The sequence below is a fragment of the Genypterus blacodes genome, unplaced genomic scaffold (genome assembly GCF_046128005.1).
Source record: "Genypterus blacodes isolate CSIRO-AG114 ecotype Tasmania unplaced genomic scaffold, CSIRO-AGI_Gbla_v1 ptg000044l_1, whole genome shotgun sequence".
In the NCBI taxonomy this organism is placed as follows: Eukaryota; Metazoa; Chordata; class Actinopteri; order Ophidiiformes; family Ophidiidae; genus Genypterus; species Genypterus blacodes.
In genome coordinates, this window is record NW_027466857.1 from 3,776,199 (window position 1) to 3,792,270 (window position 16,072).

The following is a 16,072-nucleotide window of genomic DNA, read 5'->3' on the forward strand; positions in this document are numbered from 1 at the left end:
CATTCGTCCATGTTACAAATGCTACTAAACAAATTGGAAAATTATGTTGGCAGTTAACACTCGTATCTCAGCATTTCAGGACTCATAACTCAACTTAAAATTAGTGGTGGTGCAAGAATATTTACTTTACGTGTCATTACAGCGGTGTCGTTTCCATAGTTATACATAGAAATAGTAATGAATAGTATTGATATCTGTTACTTGACTCTTTTCCTTCGGCTGGTGGTAATCTCTACCCTAAATTGTCTTCATTTTCATATAAACAAGTACAAACAAACAACTCAAAGCTGTGTTCCCCAGAGTCCCACTAAGCTTTTTAAGTTCTGCTGTCCCAGATCTTTTTCATTACAGCACCAGCAGTTTTGAGGCTTTATATACATCTGTTTTAACCTTGAAAATCAGTGGGACTTTTCATCGCTAAAGTAATTCTTTGTAATCAGGCCATGCAAAAACTCAACAACTGCTCTCTAAACTGGAATGACTCTGGACGGAGCTCCTGGTGAGAGTGGAATCACCACCGAGAGGGAAAGCTTTCATCATCGACAAGTGTGTAGATATTTGTTGCGTGTCTCTTTTTGTGTGTGAATGTGATAGAGAAGGCACAGGTTCATGTTTATGAATATATGTCAGAGGCGGGAGAGCAATGGTCAATTCCCACAATCCAATGGGTTTCATTGTGATGTCTTTTAGCAGCAGTCATAAGTTCTGAATGAAGGGTCCATGCTTACTACCACTGATGCAATTCCTTCACCATTGCTGGGGCTGTTAAATTACCCCTCCTGGTGACCGGATATGTGCAGGGAATTATCTGATTCTTGAGGGCTCAATAGATTCTTCGAGATTTTAGACTCTTTTCTGATTGTTCCTATGTGAGATATAAGTGATTTCAGAGCGACTGGCAAAATTATCTCAGATACCATCAGCACAGAATCAAGATGATATCAGGATGGAGTGACCCATCATGTGATGAGCACATCCATAATACTTGCAGGTCATGAGATGATCACAGCTACACTTTGTGTAATCTCCACATTGCTGTACGTGATTATATTGTAATTGGCTGCTTAAGTTACCAAGAAAATAAATTGGCCATTGCGAACATTGATCTATCACTGATTATTCTCTCAGCAGTTACTCTAGTAGTTTCAAGGGACTTGTTGTTTCCGTGATCTCATTCAGATTGAGTTGTACGGAGCCAAATGCACGACAATCTCTGATTTGAGTCAAGGCTAATCATCAGCATAGTTATACCGACTGGGGCAAGCATCAGGGAAACTTAATGGATGTATTTGAGTCAGACACACAGGGATGGTAGAGACCTCTGAGCTGACAGGACATGTTTGCCCCTCAGGCCCTGAACGAAACTCAAACTTAGTCTAAAACAACAGTGTGTCTTCGATGCTTAATGAATGATTCCTAGTACCTGAAGAGAGAATTCTCTTTCAAACAATTTAACAAATTAATTATCTAAGACAGGCTCAGATGATTGAATCTTAATGATCAGCATTTAACCCTTTCATTTATGAAGTCAGATCAATTAGGTTGTCTAACTGTAAATGATAAACACTGGATGGGATCACTCCACCTTGGCCATGACACTTGTATCCATCACTGGGCCTGGGACGGTTCTTACACATTGAAGAGTTGTAACACGTCTGCCAGGCTCAGCTGAAAATCGCCCAGCAGTGGGATGTCGAAATGGTCTCCTGCCATGATCCGTGTGTGCGTGTTTGTGTGCGTATGTGTGTGCGTGTGTGTTGTGTGTTTGTATGCATGCTCATCTTCTGGAGCTCCGTGGCCGATGGGAGCCTTGCTGAGTGATTGACGACCGGCTGGGGAGCTTTATGATGGAGCTGTCAGCCCTGCTGTGTCGCATTCTCCTGGCAGTGACTCTCCTGACACTTTCAGAAATATATCAGAATACTGCTTCTATCCTATCTTGTCTCGGAATCTTGTTTTTGAGTAGAAAAATCCCACCGAGCGACAAATTCCTATCATTTTCAAGTCTGTTCAGGCAAAAGGATATACGTATTTTCACAGGAATTGAGTTCACAAAAGCACATTGGTGAGTAAGATATTCGCAGAAAGCAGAAGAGACACTTTCTTGTTTTGAGGGGAACGCAGGTCGTCATGGTGGAAACGATTGAATTTCTTTATGTTTTACAACATATGTGTAATAATCGTGTGTAGTATGAAGATTTAATCATTGATCGCGGGAGAAGACATGCATTTTAATAGGGCAAAGAATGTTTATGTTTTGCTACTTATTGATTTCCGCAGACAAAAATAGCAATAAGGAAAATGCCCAACGGGTTAGGAGATGCTTCCAGCACGATTATTTTAAAATATACGGATATGGACACAAGGACACAGCCAATGTTGTTAGTGACAAGTTGTGCTCTCAACAGGTTATTGAGATAAACATAATTTATCCTATTTCCCCTGATAAATAGTTTGAAAAATAATTCCACGTCCTTCCATCTCTCTACTCAAGACTTGGTCTTTTGTAAGCTTGTTGTACAGTATCTTTGGGGGGGATGAGATGATATATGACCTCTACTGGCCTTTGTTATTGATGAGGCAGGGCCGTAACAGAAATCGTCTCAGGATGGACTTTCACATAGGAGTGACATAATCACACAGGGAATTCGGTTGAACATTGACATGTGCCTTTTTCCTCAAGTAACAGGCTTCATACAAAGCAATGACCTTTATCGACCTTTAATGGCATCCAACGGGAATTGCAGGAACATTGATAGAACTTATCTCCCCCTCCACAAGTCTCAAGCACGGCTGCACAGCCCTCTGGTCCCCATGAGTAACGGTGGCCTGTAACTTAAAGACAAAAAGTCGAGACAAGCAAGACAGCACGGAGACCTGCCAGAAAAACATATGAGAGGCAATAGATCAACACAAAATGCTGTTATAACGTTACCTTTTTCATTTGCTTTTGGCTGGAGAATGCAGCAAGAAATGATCCATGAGCAGTTGAAAATGTGAATAGGTGACTTATGGAGGGCATAAATCTCAGCACTTGGCAACGCAATCACAGAGGTGTTGCCATTTATCAGTGATTTTCATGCAAATGTATAATTTCATGTTGAGCAATGTTTTCATGTTTTCCAATACACAAAATCAGATGTTGCATAGTTACTAATAGCGCATAATTATGCCCTTTACAATTACTGTGGATATCTGCAGAGACACCTTGCTAGCTTGGGTGATTTGGCAGGCGTGGAGCCCATCACAGATGCTGAGGTGAATGAAAACAGTGTATGGCTCAAACTGCAAACTCTGCTTTTACAGAGCCAACATCTTGTGTAAATGTTTTCAGCACTGAAAAGACTAACTTTCAATTACAGGTGCACGTTCACACTTCACCTACACTTTACTGTAACCCGTCTGGCCCCTGCGGTGCTGTTTTTCCGCTCTGACTGGATCACAGAGAAGCAACCGGCTCCATCTTCCTAAATCACTGAAGCTATTTACTGAAAAAGCTGCGAGAGAGCCATATTTGATATTGTTCTCTACATCGTTCTTGGAAGCCAAGGAAACATCTCAATATCTATATTTCCAATTGGTCTGGAGAGTATGTGTGCACTCTGTAGTTTTAGCTCAAGCAAAGCTTGAGTGTGTGACTATCAGACCTGAATACAGACGATAAAGTCTTCTGTGGGAGCGTCTGGTGGAAGTTTTCATTTCCCAAACATTAATTAATAAATGTTATTTTCCAAGACTGCTTGAGCTGTATGTTAATGCGGTGCTCAAGGGTACCTGGTCGATCCATTGCTTGCACTAAACGCCTGTTGATTAATTTGTTGTTGTGCCAGTGGACCAGCAACTAAGCTACGTACATGCCATGGCCCTGTCGCTGACCCCTCCACACACACACACACACACACACACACACACACACACACACACACGCACAAGTATACACACACCTCCTTTTCTTAGAAACTAGATAAGATCACAGCACTGATAAATCTGTTAACCAATCAGAGTAGCCCATGTATCTCTAATCTACACTGTTCTATTTGGATTTGCTACTAGTAATTTGACATGGATTTGCAGTTAATTGTCCTCAACTCATTATTACACATGATGAAACATAGATTTATCATAGCTTTATTCCACATTGTGTATAATATCTAGCATATGGGATCCAAGTTATTGCTGCATAATTAGGCAGCATTGTATACATTTGCCTCCAACTGAGTTGAAGCACCAAACAAAGCACAACGTGATTTACAGTAGCAACATGTCACAACAAATATGTGTGAGGGGACATTTAGCGTGGATTACAATCTCCGGTCAGCTCTCTAGAAAAAAAAAATGTTGTAATCGTCCCCCCAGGCTCCATTGAATAAATCTTGTTACTGCTAAGGAGCATCAGCGGATCTGGAGTGTCTCCGTGACCGTGATTGGGGAAGTAACCCGGGTGCCATAAGAGCCCTCGGTGACCCTCAGTGGATTCCGTGTTGGCAGCCAGGGTGCCATGGCGCCAAAGCCCGGGAGTGCCCTGTTTAACAGATGGCTATGGCAGTCAGTCAGGCCTCTGCTCACCTGGCTGAGTCCAGGCTTCCCTAAAACCCAGTCGCCCACAGGAAACAGTTATTCCAGCGTGTCTGCCTTCTCTTGTCTCTGCCAGGAGTCACTCAACCTCTCCATCTTGGCACCTCTGCTGTCTCTGAAGTCAGTTTCACAAAGTGGAATTTGGGCCAAGGTGACTGTGAGGGATTGTTCAAAACAACAGGAAAAGATAGAGAGGTTTAATGCCCCGACTGGAAAAAAAACAGCTACTATGTTGTTACATTTATTGTGACACACTGCTGTAGAATGAAACCGATACTGCTTTTATACGATCCCTTCGTAAACCTACACTTCGTTGTCATTGTTCAAGTTGCAGTTGCCAATTTTGTGGCATGGAATCCTCAGAGAGAGGAGCTTTGGAAAGGTTTTATCTTTTTAATCCTCCTTCTGTAGAGGCATCTTTCTTTAAAGGATTATTTAAATTCATTCTTTTGATATTTCCCATGTTTTGTGGAGCCAGACTCTAACAAGTTAGCCCCCAGGTGCTGAGCAAAAGCCGTGGCACATTCTAAGTCAATGCATAAATGCATATTATTATTCTATTTGTGTGTGTTTTATTGATTTATGTTGATTTATGTTTTTTGGAAATACGTAGATGTTTTTGAGAGACTTTGCTTTCTGTTTTTGCTTCAGGGTGGAGTTAAGAAGTAAAAACTCCAGTATTACAGTAGCTCATCGTTTAAGAATGTGTTAAATCAGCATTTGGAATTCTTTGGAACAGAGTGATATTTATCTTTTTCCTCTTTCTTCATGCATTTCGTTTTCTCTGCTTCTATCCCCTCGTCTTCTCTCTGACAAAGGTTACATAAAATCAATGTCTACCAAGTTAGATCAATAATGTCCGAACAGAGGTCCCTGCCTTATTTATCGATTTGATTTGTTTGGCCTCTCAGAGCACACTAACTTTATCTAAAGACATTCTGCAGTGCTGGAAATATTGTTGATGTTATTGATAGTGGATGCTAATGCCAAGCCATAAGTTAGGACTTGGCATCTTCTGTAAAAAAAAACTCATACAATTATGTTTCCTCCATTCTCAGGGGTCATGAATTTAAGAAATAGTGTGCATTTTTATTCATTTTTCTATTTGTCTCTTTCTCTCTCTGCTCCTTATTATAATCCAGTTCCTCCAGTCATCCGTGTATACCCGGAGAGCCAAGCCAGGGAGCCGGGTGTCACGGCCAGCCTGCGCTGCCACGCAGAGGGCATCCCAAACCCGCAGCTGGCCTGGCTGAAAAACGGCATGGACATCACGACCAAGCTGTCGAAGCAGCTCACACTGCAAGGTAGAGAGCAATCACAGCCACCATGTCCTCTGTTCAGTGTATATACAGCTATAACCACTGACAGAAGACAAAAACAGCTGTAATTGCTTTAATAAGTTATATTTGATAACAAGTTAATTGTGTCATTGTCTTGTCCGAACAAAAAGACATTTCTGTTGATACCCTGATGAATTGCCGATCATATAACTGCTGGCAATACAGCACGCTCCATATTCTTCTATAAGCTAAATTGTTTAGTTATAAAGTATTGTTCCAAGCTTTTGTAAAAGGGACAGAAGGTGATGTATCTGTTTGTTGTATCCTGGTGCTTTGTTGGAAGGTTAAAGTCATTGATTAAAGTCTCGAAGTCTCTGTATCCCTCGCGATGGTGTGCAGGAGGAGCAGATAGATTGTGATGGCTACAGGTACTTCATCAACCGACCGTTTCTAATGATACCCTAAAAAACTGCAGTGAAGAGCGTTATTGGTACCATGCCGGACGTAAACCCAGTGTGGATGCTGCCTTTATCACAGCAAAATCTGCATTTAAAAGTGTGATGGATAATGGCAGGGCAAGTACCACCTGCTGTGTTGGACCTCTTTCACTTATGTACCTGTAGCTTATCATTAAGGTGTCCACTCATTACAAACTTCAGGGGAAGTCTCCACTATAAAAGAATCAGATCAACATTAAACATACAAACTTTTTCTTTCAAAACATAGGTTATAAAACTAGGTAAATATTTACTATCATGTACATACGTGTATGTCATGTGATAGTTGGCTGGCCTGATTCTGGAGTTCTATATTGTGGAGTAAAGGTATGACTGCAGTAGAATACTGGAGACACATTCAAAGTTTTTTTCCTAATACAGTATAACACAGTCCACTTTATGGTGCACTTTATTACTCACTGGTGTGTGTGTGACTGCCCAGCAGGGGTCTGGTGGTATCTAGTATGCCTGATGGGCTTTAGTTTGTCTCTCCTTTATTTCTTTCACATCCTCACCCACTGTAGTGTGCAAGGGCTGTTTCGCTGAGTCTCAGAGACGCCTTGCCAAGCGAGCACAAGATCAATCAGTGCTGCATTTCGGTTAAAAGAGAAATTTCCTGTAGGTCTGGTTGTAGTTGCCAAATGTTGTTGTTGGACAGATTTACTTAGTTTATCTTCTGCCTCCGGGCAGTAATCCTTCTTCTGTTGGATACCACATAGCTCTGGAAGACTCCAATTTGCTTTTGCTGAGATTTCTGAACTTTTGGCCAATGTAACAATGTAACGGCAAAATAAGTTTAATATCATTAAACTCGAGTGCTGCGTATTAAGGATGCTATATCTCTATATTCAGTTCTAACGAATGATGCACCGTCATAGATAAAAAGTGACGAATTACATCTGAAAGCACAACAGAGAAAGTTACTTCACTGATGGACCAACTGTGTTTGTGTCTTTTGTGTCCTCAAAGCATTGTTAATAAGAATATTACTTTGTTATTCCATGAAAATGGATTGATAAACTCATGATCTCAAGATAAAGGAAGTCATATAATAGTTGCAAAGGTTCCCTAGACTAGTGTGGCATTCTTGACTATTAGTGCTATTTCTTTTTTTTTCTCATCAATGTTTTAATAGTAATTAATAGACAAAAAGTTTGTGTGTATACGCTCTGAGGCAAAGAGGTTGAAGTTTTCCTCCCTGACATGTTAGAGAACTGTGAAAATGTGATTTTGTAGCACTGTCTTTGCCTTTTATCTCTGTCTGAAAGAAAATACCTTTTTTTTCTCTTCCTTTTGTTGCTCCTCAAAGCTAATGGAAGCGAGGTACACATTAGCAACGTGCACTTTGAGGACACTGGCGCATACACCTGCATCGCCAAAAACAAGGCTGGCATGGACGAAGACATCTCTTCGCTATTTGTGGAAGACTCTGCGCGCAAAACTTGTAAGTTGGCTTCATTTATGTTTTTACTCAAGGGATAATGGAGCCATGCAATTTATTGAGGCTTCTTAATAGTTTATTTTCTGCAATGCAATAAGAGAGTCTCAGCCAGGGAAGTAAGGATCTCTCCAAGTTCTCTGTCCTCTTCTGTAATGACCAATACTGTCCTCACATGCACTAATCAACCCTTTTGTATGTGTCATATATGATGTCTTTTCAGTCTTTTTTCAGTCTGGCATCCTCCATTTATTTCTTAGCAATATCTTGCTTCATGTCAGTGATCGTTGAGAAGAAGTTTCATTAATTATTGTGGTATTTCAAATTAATGCTTAGTATGCAATGGTGCAACATCAGAATTGTGACAGGAATAACCATCTTATTCAAATTCAAAAGTCATTTCAGATGCAAACAATCTCTTCTTCTTCTTCCTCCATGAATAGGCTGACACAGTAATTAACTGTGGCCTTTTCACAAATGCCAGAATCTGTCTTTGGGGCTCAGGCTGGCTGTTAGTGTATTGTACGTTCTGTGGGTAATTACAGTGCCCAAACGGCTTACACAGCAGCTTTTCAGTCAAATCACACTCCTTTGCGCGCACTGTGCCCCACCTTCTACCCAAGCCAGTGGGTGTAGATGTCACCCCCTCAGTATGACACATCCTGCACCCGTCCTGTCACGCATCAGCGGATCATGCTCAGTGAGGTCAGAACCCGCTTGCCGGCTTTGAAGCTTGTGAGGCTCCACAGCAGGTTAAAACTGTGCTCGGGGCTGGATACTGCAACCCCACAGGACAACGGTTTAGAGGGATGCCTGCAGACAGTCAAACATGTACTTCTTGAGATATAATCATCTGCCCCGAACATCTGACGCTATATTTGACCCCCTCTTGTCTATGGAAATGTCACCTTTATTCAGGGAGTAGTTATGGAAACAGCTCGAACTGCTTGCAGCCTTTAACCACAGAACCTCTCATGTGCTCCCCAAAATCTATTCTATCTAATCTTAAGTCTTGAAATGCTGTTTTTTTGCCTTTTCTGAGTTGTTTCCAATGGTTTTCAAACTGAATTGTCTGACGCAGCTGTCTAGCTATCATAGCAATGGTTTGCCATTAAGAACTCTCTTCAGATGAGTGAAACAGCATTTGCAACAAGTCATGGTGTCTAAAAGAATTTCATTCTATAAAACATGCTGAATGCTGCTATTTGTATGCAGCATTTGTTGTAGTAATTTTCCACACGGCTCCCTTGACTTATCAAATATTATTGTTTGTTTGTTTTGTGAACCGATCCACCAGCAAATTATTTGGTCTCTGCAGGTCAGTTTGTTTTTTCATATTGCACCGAAAAGCCACATATCACAGAGCCCATAGATGACATAGACTGATAGATATGCTTTGTTGCTAAAAAAAAATCATGCAATATTAAATCCATCTATCTTCAACACAATCCATGAAATCGTTCAATTATCGTGTTGTCTTAGGGTTTAAATTGTTATTTGTGAGCAGCCTTGTTTATGGCTGTGAAACTGCTCATGTGAGAATGATACTCACAAAATACTAGAGTCATTACTTTTTTTTGACAAGGTTGGATGTGTAAGGTTGGATGTATAACCCTTGTGTTTGATTGGTTAGCCAACCATAACGAAAACACCCCAAAGACAGACACTACAGGTAAATGCCATACGGGGATGCTCTTCTTATCTGAGCTAAATGAAAGTTAAAGATCATCACCACCACCTCACACGCTGCCGCTCCATGCTTAGATGAGATTCAGAACACTCCATTACTGCAGTTATTGGAGGAAAATATAGCCGGACTGCCCCCTGATTGAATAGGTCGAAGAGAATAAACACGAAAATATTAGCACAACTACAATTAAAGCCACTCACAACAGAGATTGTCAATATTCCTTAATGTCTGAATGCAGCTAAACTGTATATCCAATTAGTGTTCCCATAAGTAATGTAGGGATTTACTTTAGAATTAATTAGATTTATACATTTTCCACAGGCATTAATGAATGCAAATTTATGTCACACATATAAAGAGATGATTTTAAAGAAAGAGTTTGGATGAAGATTCTTCATGGAGATTTTTCTACTAACCTGATGAAAGAACTGTCTGAAACAACAGAATGAGGACTGACTGACTCCAGTCCAGGACATCCATTAACCTCTGGCTGTGTTGCGCATACACTAAGTAATGGAGCCGAGACAGGATCAGCACTCTGCTTTTTCATTAACAGCACAAGTCATCATTTAGTATTGAAAAACCTGATGGATTTGTAGTATGATTAAAGCAGATTAAATCCAAACCAACCAAAAAAGACAAATACACTACAAGAGAGTTAAATTGATAGTCTGCTGCATTGGTAGAGCCCAGGGGAGAGTCAGCAGAGCAGGCTGCACTTCTAATATCACCTTTCTCCCTCATACTAAAGGTTCTTTTTCCATCTTCTGTCTCACTTCTCTGTTGAGTCTCGGTGCTCATGGCCCCTCTCTGACCTTGACTGCTCATTCCATCAACACTCAACTGGCCCCACAAGCACCTAAAACCAAGCACAGGCTTTTGCGTAAGAGCCGTGCACCTTGATCGACTGTAAACTGGCCCGTGTGGACTCCTTCTACTGACAATAACTGTGAGATGGCAGCGGCAGCGAGAGTGATTCTCAGTTTCATGATGGCAGAAGTCAGGGATAGTTCTGTTCATTTACATATCCAGCTAGGTAGCATGCTATGACATCAACATGGACCTGGCTGCAGATGCACCCGTCACAATATAAATATATACGGCCTACACACTAAAACTAAATTGCTACTTAAGTGACAAACATTAACAACAGGACATTAGCAGCCAAATATAATTGATCTTTTGCTACTGTCTGCCTATCCTGTTAAATCAGACATAAATTGTTATATCCAGGATTCTCCCAATTCTTTTGTGAAACATATGTTCAAAATCGTCATTGAGACATCCTCATTTAAACCCATGTGTTGAATATAAAGACATAATTGCACCATGTGGTCCCATTTTCGATCCAGATCTCCCCCCCTCTGGCCAGAAGTCCCTGTGAGGTCCTTGCCCCACTCATTGTCTGTCCACAGAACAGCATTTGGCTTGACATCCTAATGACAGATCATAAAATTCATCTAACCAGAAATGGCAGCTGCAGTCTCAATAGCGTATGTACATGTATGTGCGCTATTGTACACACATCGGATCCTGAGTGCCTTGTAGTTTCCATCTATTGTCCCTGGGCGAGATTGCAGTGTAGTGCAGTTGTGCAGCACACTAAAATCAAACACATATTTACAGCTAGATCTTATTTATCAAAACAATGAAATATGAAAACAATGTCAGGAACTAGGTTTCAGCTCAAACTAAGATCTCAACAAACAAACAAACAACAAATACATGTTTTTGTGTGTCATTGTTTTGTCTTCCTACACACCCAAGGCTAAGTCCTGCTGCTTTTCCGCCTTCCACTATCGACAGAATTCTTTGGGCTCAGCAATGAGGGTGGCATTTACTTCTAAGAAGCAATATCAAGGTGGCTCTCAATCAAGAGCAACTTACTTTGATCGCAAAAGTAAAAACACTTGTGGGTGTGTTGTATTGTTCTTTTACCCTTGAGACTTAGAAGAAAAGTAAAAAAGACACTGTTGTATTACTTTACAGGATTCAAGGAGCTTTATTCTTCATCTCAGCAAGCTTCACTCGTACTCTACATGGTGCCCATAAAATTGTATTACTCGGGGCTACGGTGGCAAGACAAAAACAATTTAAAAAAGATATTTAAAAAGATAAGAAAACTAGAGCACATAACAAAATATTAATGTAGGCATATAAAATGGTCTTGTGTTTACTGTTATAGTTGTGCAGTATTTAAAGATTTAAAAGTTCCATAATGTACCATAGATGTGCAATTAACCAATGCATTTGTATTTGCATATTCAGTGCTGCACAGGGAAAACTAATGTTCAATGCAAATATTCCCCATCTTCATGAAGTAGACACAAGGTAGTGTGAGTGTGGGTCATCTGTACAGCAGAGGGAGGGGATGTAGCGGCATGGAGGCATTATGTGTGAGGCAGGGAGTCTCTCTGACAGTGTCCGGAGTGTTTTAGGGGGAAGCAGGGTATGGAGAATTCTCATAATCTGTCGGACAAAAAGCTATTTTCACCTGGGAGCTTCTGCCGGGGGGTGAAGAGCCTGTGGGAGCGGTGGGAGGGGTCCATCAATGTTACTGGCCCTGCAGATGCAGCTGCTGAAAGCTTTTGTCGGAGTAATGGTTTCATCCTGGATAGGAAAGCCTTTGTTGTTGTTTGTATGGGTCAGGAATAACTATGTTTATGACCTTCCTCTTGAAACCCTAGCTAACAAGAGGACTGAGTATGTGATTAAACAGGGGATGAACTGAATAACACGACTCATTGGGTGAGCCATGAATGATCTCCCTGAGATGGATTTTTGAGTGAGGAGCTTGAAGGTCAGGACCTCCTCTTCACCGGCACAATTGTTTTTCTCTGAAATTTACCCAGGCGCTTCGCTGTATTGGAAAACCTGAGCAGACACTATTCTGAGATCTCTTTAACAGAGTCTGTCACCAGCAGGCAGAGCTCCATCCATCTCTGACAGTCTGCTGCTAAACTGGCATAAATATCTGCCCGTCACTGTGTGCCAATTATTTCTGCAGTGTCAGAGGATCTGTGAGGCTGAGAAGGATGATTTGTTACTTTAGTCTTTCTCAACTGTGTTGTGTCTCTATATAATGCTGTACTTCATGCTCCATATCCTTCACTGGTGTCTGTTTTGTGATTTTGCCATCTACACCATCAACCTGCTTTCTCTGTATTACACCCCATGCTGTGCTTCATGATTTAAAAGGGGCATTAAACAATGTATAACCTTTACCCACATGGGAGAAATTAAACACCTGTTGGCTGGAAAGGCGTAAATTCTATGCAATATACTTCAAAAATACCCTGTATATTGTGTATAGATACAAATATCAATGTTTTAATTTACAATTAAGGGTCTTTTTTAAACCTTTCCTATGCTTAACTGTGCCAGAAATGTACTGATCATCTCTCCTCGTGCAGCACCATTGTTCACACTGAGAGGAAACAGTGCTGTTTAGCTTTTGTGTTCTGTAAATGCCCCGGTATACTGCAAAAGATGTAGCAGGAAGAGATGAGTGCTGAATACAGGAAGTGTTCAACCATCAGTATGATATTTTGACCATTGTTAGCTATCACAAGAAGTTCTCCTTGGGGGACTTTCACAAAGAATCATCTTGTGTTGAGTCTTGCAAAACTTCTTTCTGCCCTGGAAGTTGTACTTCTTAGTGTGGCTTTAAAGCCCTAACCTCGAGCTTGCTCTGTTCTGGTTGGATTAAGATAAGATATTAATTAAAAACAAGGCTTTCAACAGAGTTCAGGTCCTATGGGTTTGTCTTGGATGCATTTCTCTTGATGTGAACCACTATATACTATTAAATTAAAGAGAAAAGGAAAGAAAAAAGACAAGAAAAGAAAAGGAAAAAGAATAGCTCATTGTTGAAGTTTGTCTCAACACAGTTAGATTATTTTTAAAACATTTCTTGAAACAACAGGAACTTCACTTCCCCGTATATTCTTTAAACTATACTGTATGTCACTCACTGCTGTCCTCTTTCTACTTCACATACTAAGTACGTTTCAGTGTTTCTCGGGCATTTGTCAGAGGAGTTTGTTGGGGCCTTTTTGCTCCCATCAAACACCAAAATGGCAGATTTCACAGATACAGTCAGGGAGGAAGATCTAATCACCCAAAACCGACGCTGAAGTGATTGTTTGGAAAAATGCCCTCCAACCTCCTAAGCCTCAACGGCACATGGAGGAGAACCGCCACTCTACTGCAAAGTCTTTTCTAAGCTGCTTTATTCTATGTCGTCTGACACACTGTGTGCCCCATATCCTCTGAACAGAGAGGATGAGCTTCTGCCAAAATAACGTCAATGTTTCCATCAGGTGTCCCCACCATCACAGGGGGCTTTCACGCAGCATTGGACACGCTGTCAGCAACCAGAAGATCTAACCGCACAGTGACACCATCCACAGTCGACAGCCTGCTGTCTGTCAACTTAGTTTCATGCTAAAGGCTTTGAAATAAATATTATCAATCCAAAATGTAATACAAGCCATTTTAAGGTGACATCATGAAGTCTCTGAGTTGCGCCAATGCAATAATAATATCAATCATGAAGAGAGAAATTCATATTATTACAACATAATAGATATAAAACATATAAAAGAAGAGCCAGGAAGACATGAATATCAAAGCGAAACTAGTGGACAACTAGTTAATGGCTTATACTAAGACCTTACAAAATTATTGATTAAATATGATATAACATGTAATAATATCAAATTAAATGGATTTATTTGGGGGGAGACGTATGGGGGGGTGCGGAAAACTTCTGATCTTTATAAGGGGGGCACTAAAGAAAAAGTTTTGGAACCACTGGTTTAGTCTATTTCACATAACCATAACTTTTCAAGGACTCACAGAGCGGCCAAAGTAAGCGCAAAATGTGTTCGAAATGGAAATTTGCTGGCTGAAGAATGTGTGAAATTTAAAGGCTTGCAAGACAAATTCTTCTTGCATAAGTGGGACTGAAACACCAGGTGAGCTGTTCAGAACAAAGAAGCTGAGTACTGAAGTACCGACACTAACACAGTTTTTTTGCCCAGGAATTACTTTAACAAAAGGTCAAGCTGCCATCACTTGGTGACATTTTGAGTAATTATAAAATGACTATGTTTTTTAACAACTGCATTCAAATTTGGGTTTGATAACTTTTTCCAATCATACACAGGAAATTGCAAAGGATAAGAAAATTGTTTTGGTTATAAACAGAGGTGGGACGAAATCATTGTTGCAAGTAAAAGGTTTGTGTCTTGGCACCCAAGTCTCAAGTCTGAAATTCCAAAACAAGTTATCAAGCACCTTTCCCAACCCAGGTTTTAAGTTTAGGTTTAAGTTTTCAATAACAGCAAATTTATGCAAACAATGAATGTTTACAAAAAATGTATTTATTACTTTGCTAAAAAAGCTTAAAATAATTCCACTCAAAGAATCAGGTGTGCTTTATTATGCCTCTCACTTAGTCAATTGACAAGAAATAAATACACTTTTTTGGTAATTGATATTTCTTTGATTAATTTATCAAGCAAATGATATTTATCTCTGTTTAATATCTTTGCAAATTGAATGTCTGGTCAGACAAAACAAGACATTGCTCTCTGGGAAATTGTGACTGACATTTTCATTAGTTTTTGATACTTTACAGGCTGAACCCTTAATTGAGGAACAGTTGACAGATGAATTGACGATTGAAATTCTCATTAGATTCAGCCCTTGTCAAAACAATGTGAAACAACAAAAAAAAGTAGTGTAAACAAATATGCAGCATACCATCTTTGTAAATGATGTCAATGAAACATTTCCCTTCACAACCACACTGACTTCTTCTTCCTCATTTTCTATACACTATAAAAGACTGGACAATCATGTATCAATAGACATGTTAAAACAATACAAACATTAACATCTGGGAAACAACTGTGATTCTGATGAACTTAGGAAACCTGCGTGTATGTGTGTGCGTGTTTGCGCATGTTTGCGCGTGTGTGTGCGCACGCTTGTGTGTGTGTGCAAGAAATCCAATAACAGTTCATTTCCCCCATTAGAGTGTTTGTCCAGTGTCTATTCTCCCAGAGCCCTATGTTGCATTGCATTTACAAAAGACCAAATTGCCAAAAGTCTGTCAGTCATGTGAACACGATGGGGCTGCAGTGTGATGCCAACATGGCTGAAAATGCAGGCACTGGCAAGACCTTTGTTGCTGACTGGCCAGCTAACATTTACTCTGAACCTACTGTCTGTGCAGCTTCAAATGGCCAAGGAAGTTGGAAGTCATTGCTTCTCCATCTGTGATTTTGGCCCCACATGCTCTGCATATTGCCACTTTTTTTGTTGACCGCAGCATAGTCTTTGAAGGCGAATGTAATTACAGGCAACATTAGAGGAAGCACAGTTGGAGTTAATGTTGGTGATGCCTTTTTATGTTGAAATACTGATGTTGATGTTAAGGTTTACAGGGTATCGCTTAGCACCGAAGCAGGGGGTCCTCATCAATCTTAATTCAAGCTTTAATGTAAAAGGGTGTTGGAGGGGACATCTTAAATCTCCGTGACAGACTCTACAGAGACAGATAGGTAATATATGTGCTTTGTTG

General features: G+C 40.4%; 1 protein-coding gene across 1 annotated transcript in view; it reads left to right on the forward strand.

Moving 5' to 3' along the window:
- Window positions 1–10,864, forward strand: part of LOC142999633 (follistatin-related protein 5-like) — a 107,788-nt gene extending 96,924 nt beyond the window's left edge. The window contains exons 9-11 of the mRNA XM_076149256.1: window positions 5,718–5,879; window positions 7,662–7,796; window positions 10,833–10,864. Coding sequence (XP_076005371.1) covers window positions 5,718–5,879; window positions 7,662–7,796; window positions 10,833–10,864 — 329 coding nt within the window. The remainder of the gene's footprint in view (window positions 1–5,717; window positions 5,880–7,661; window positions 7,797–10,832) is intronic.
- Window positions 10,865–16,072: the final 5,208 nt, after the last annotated feature.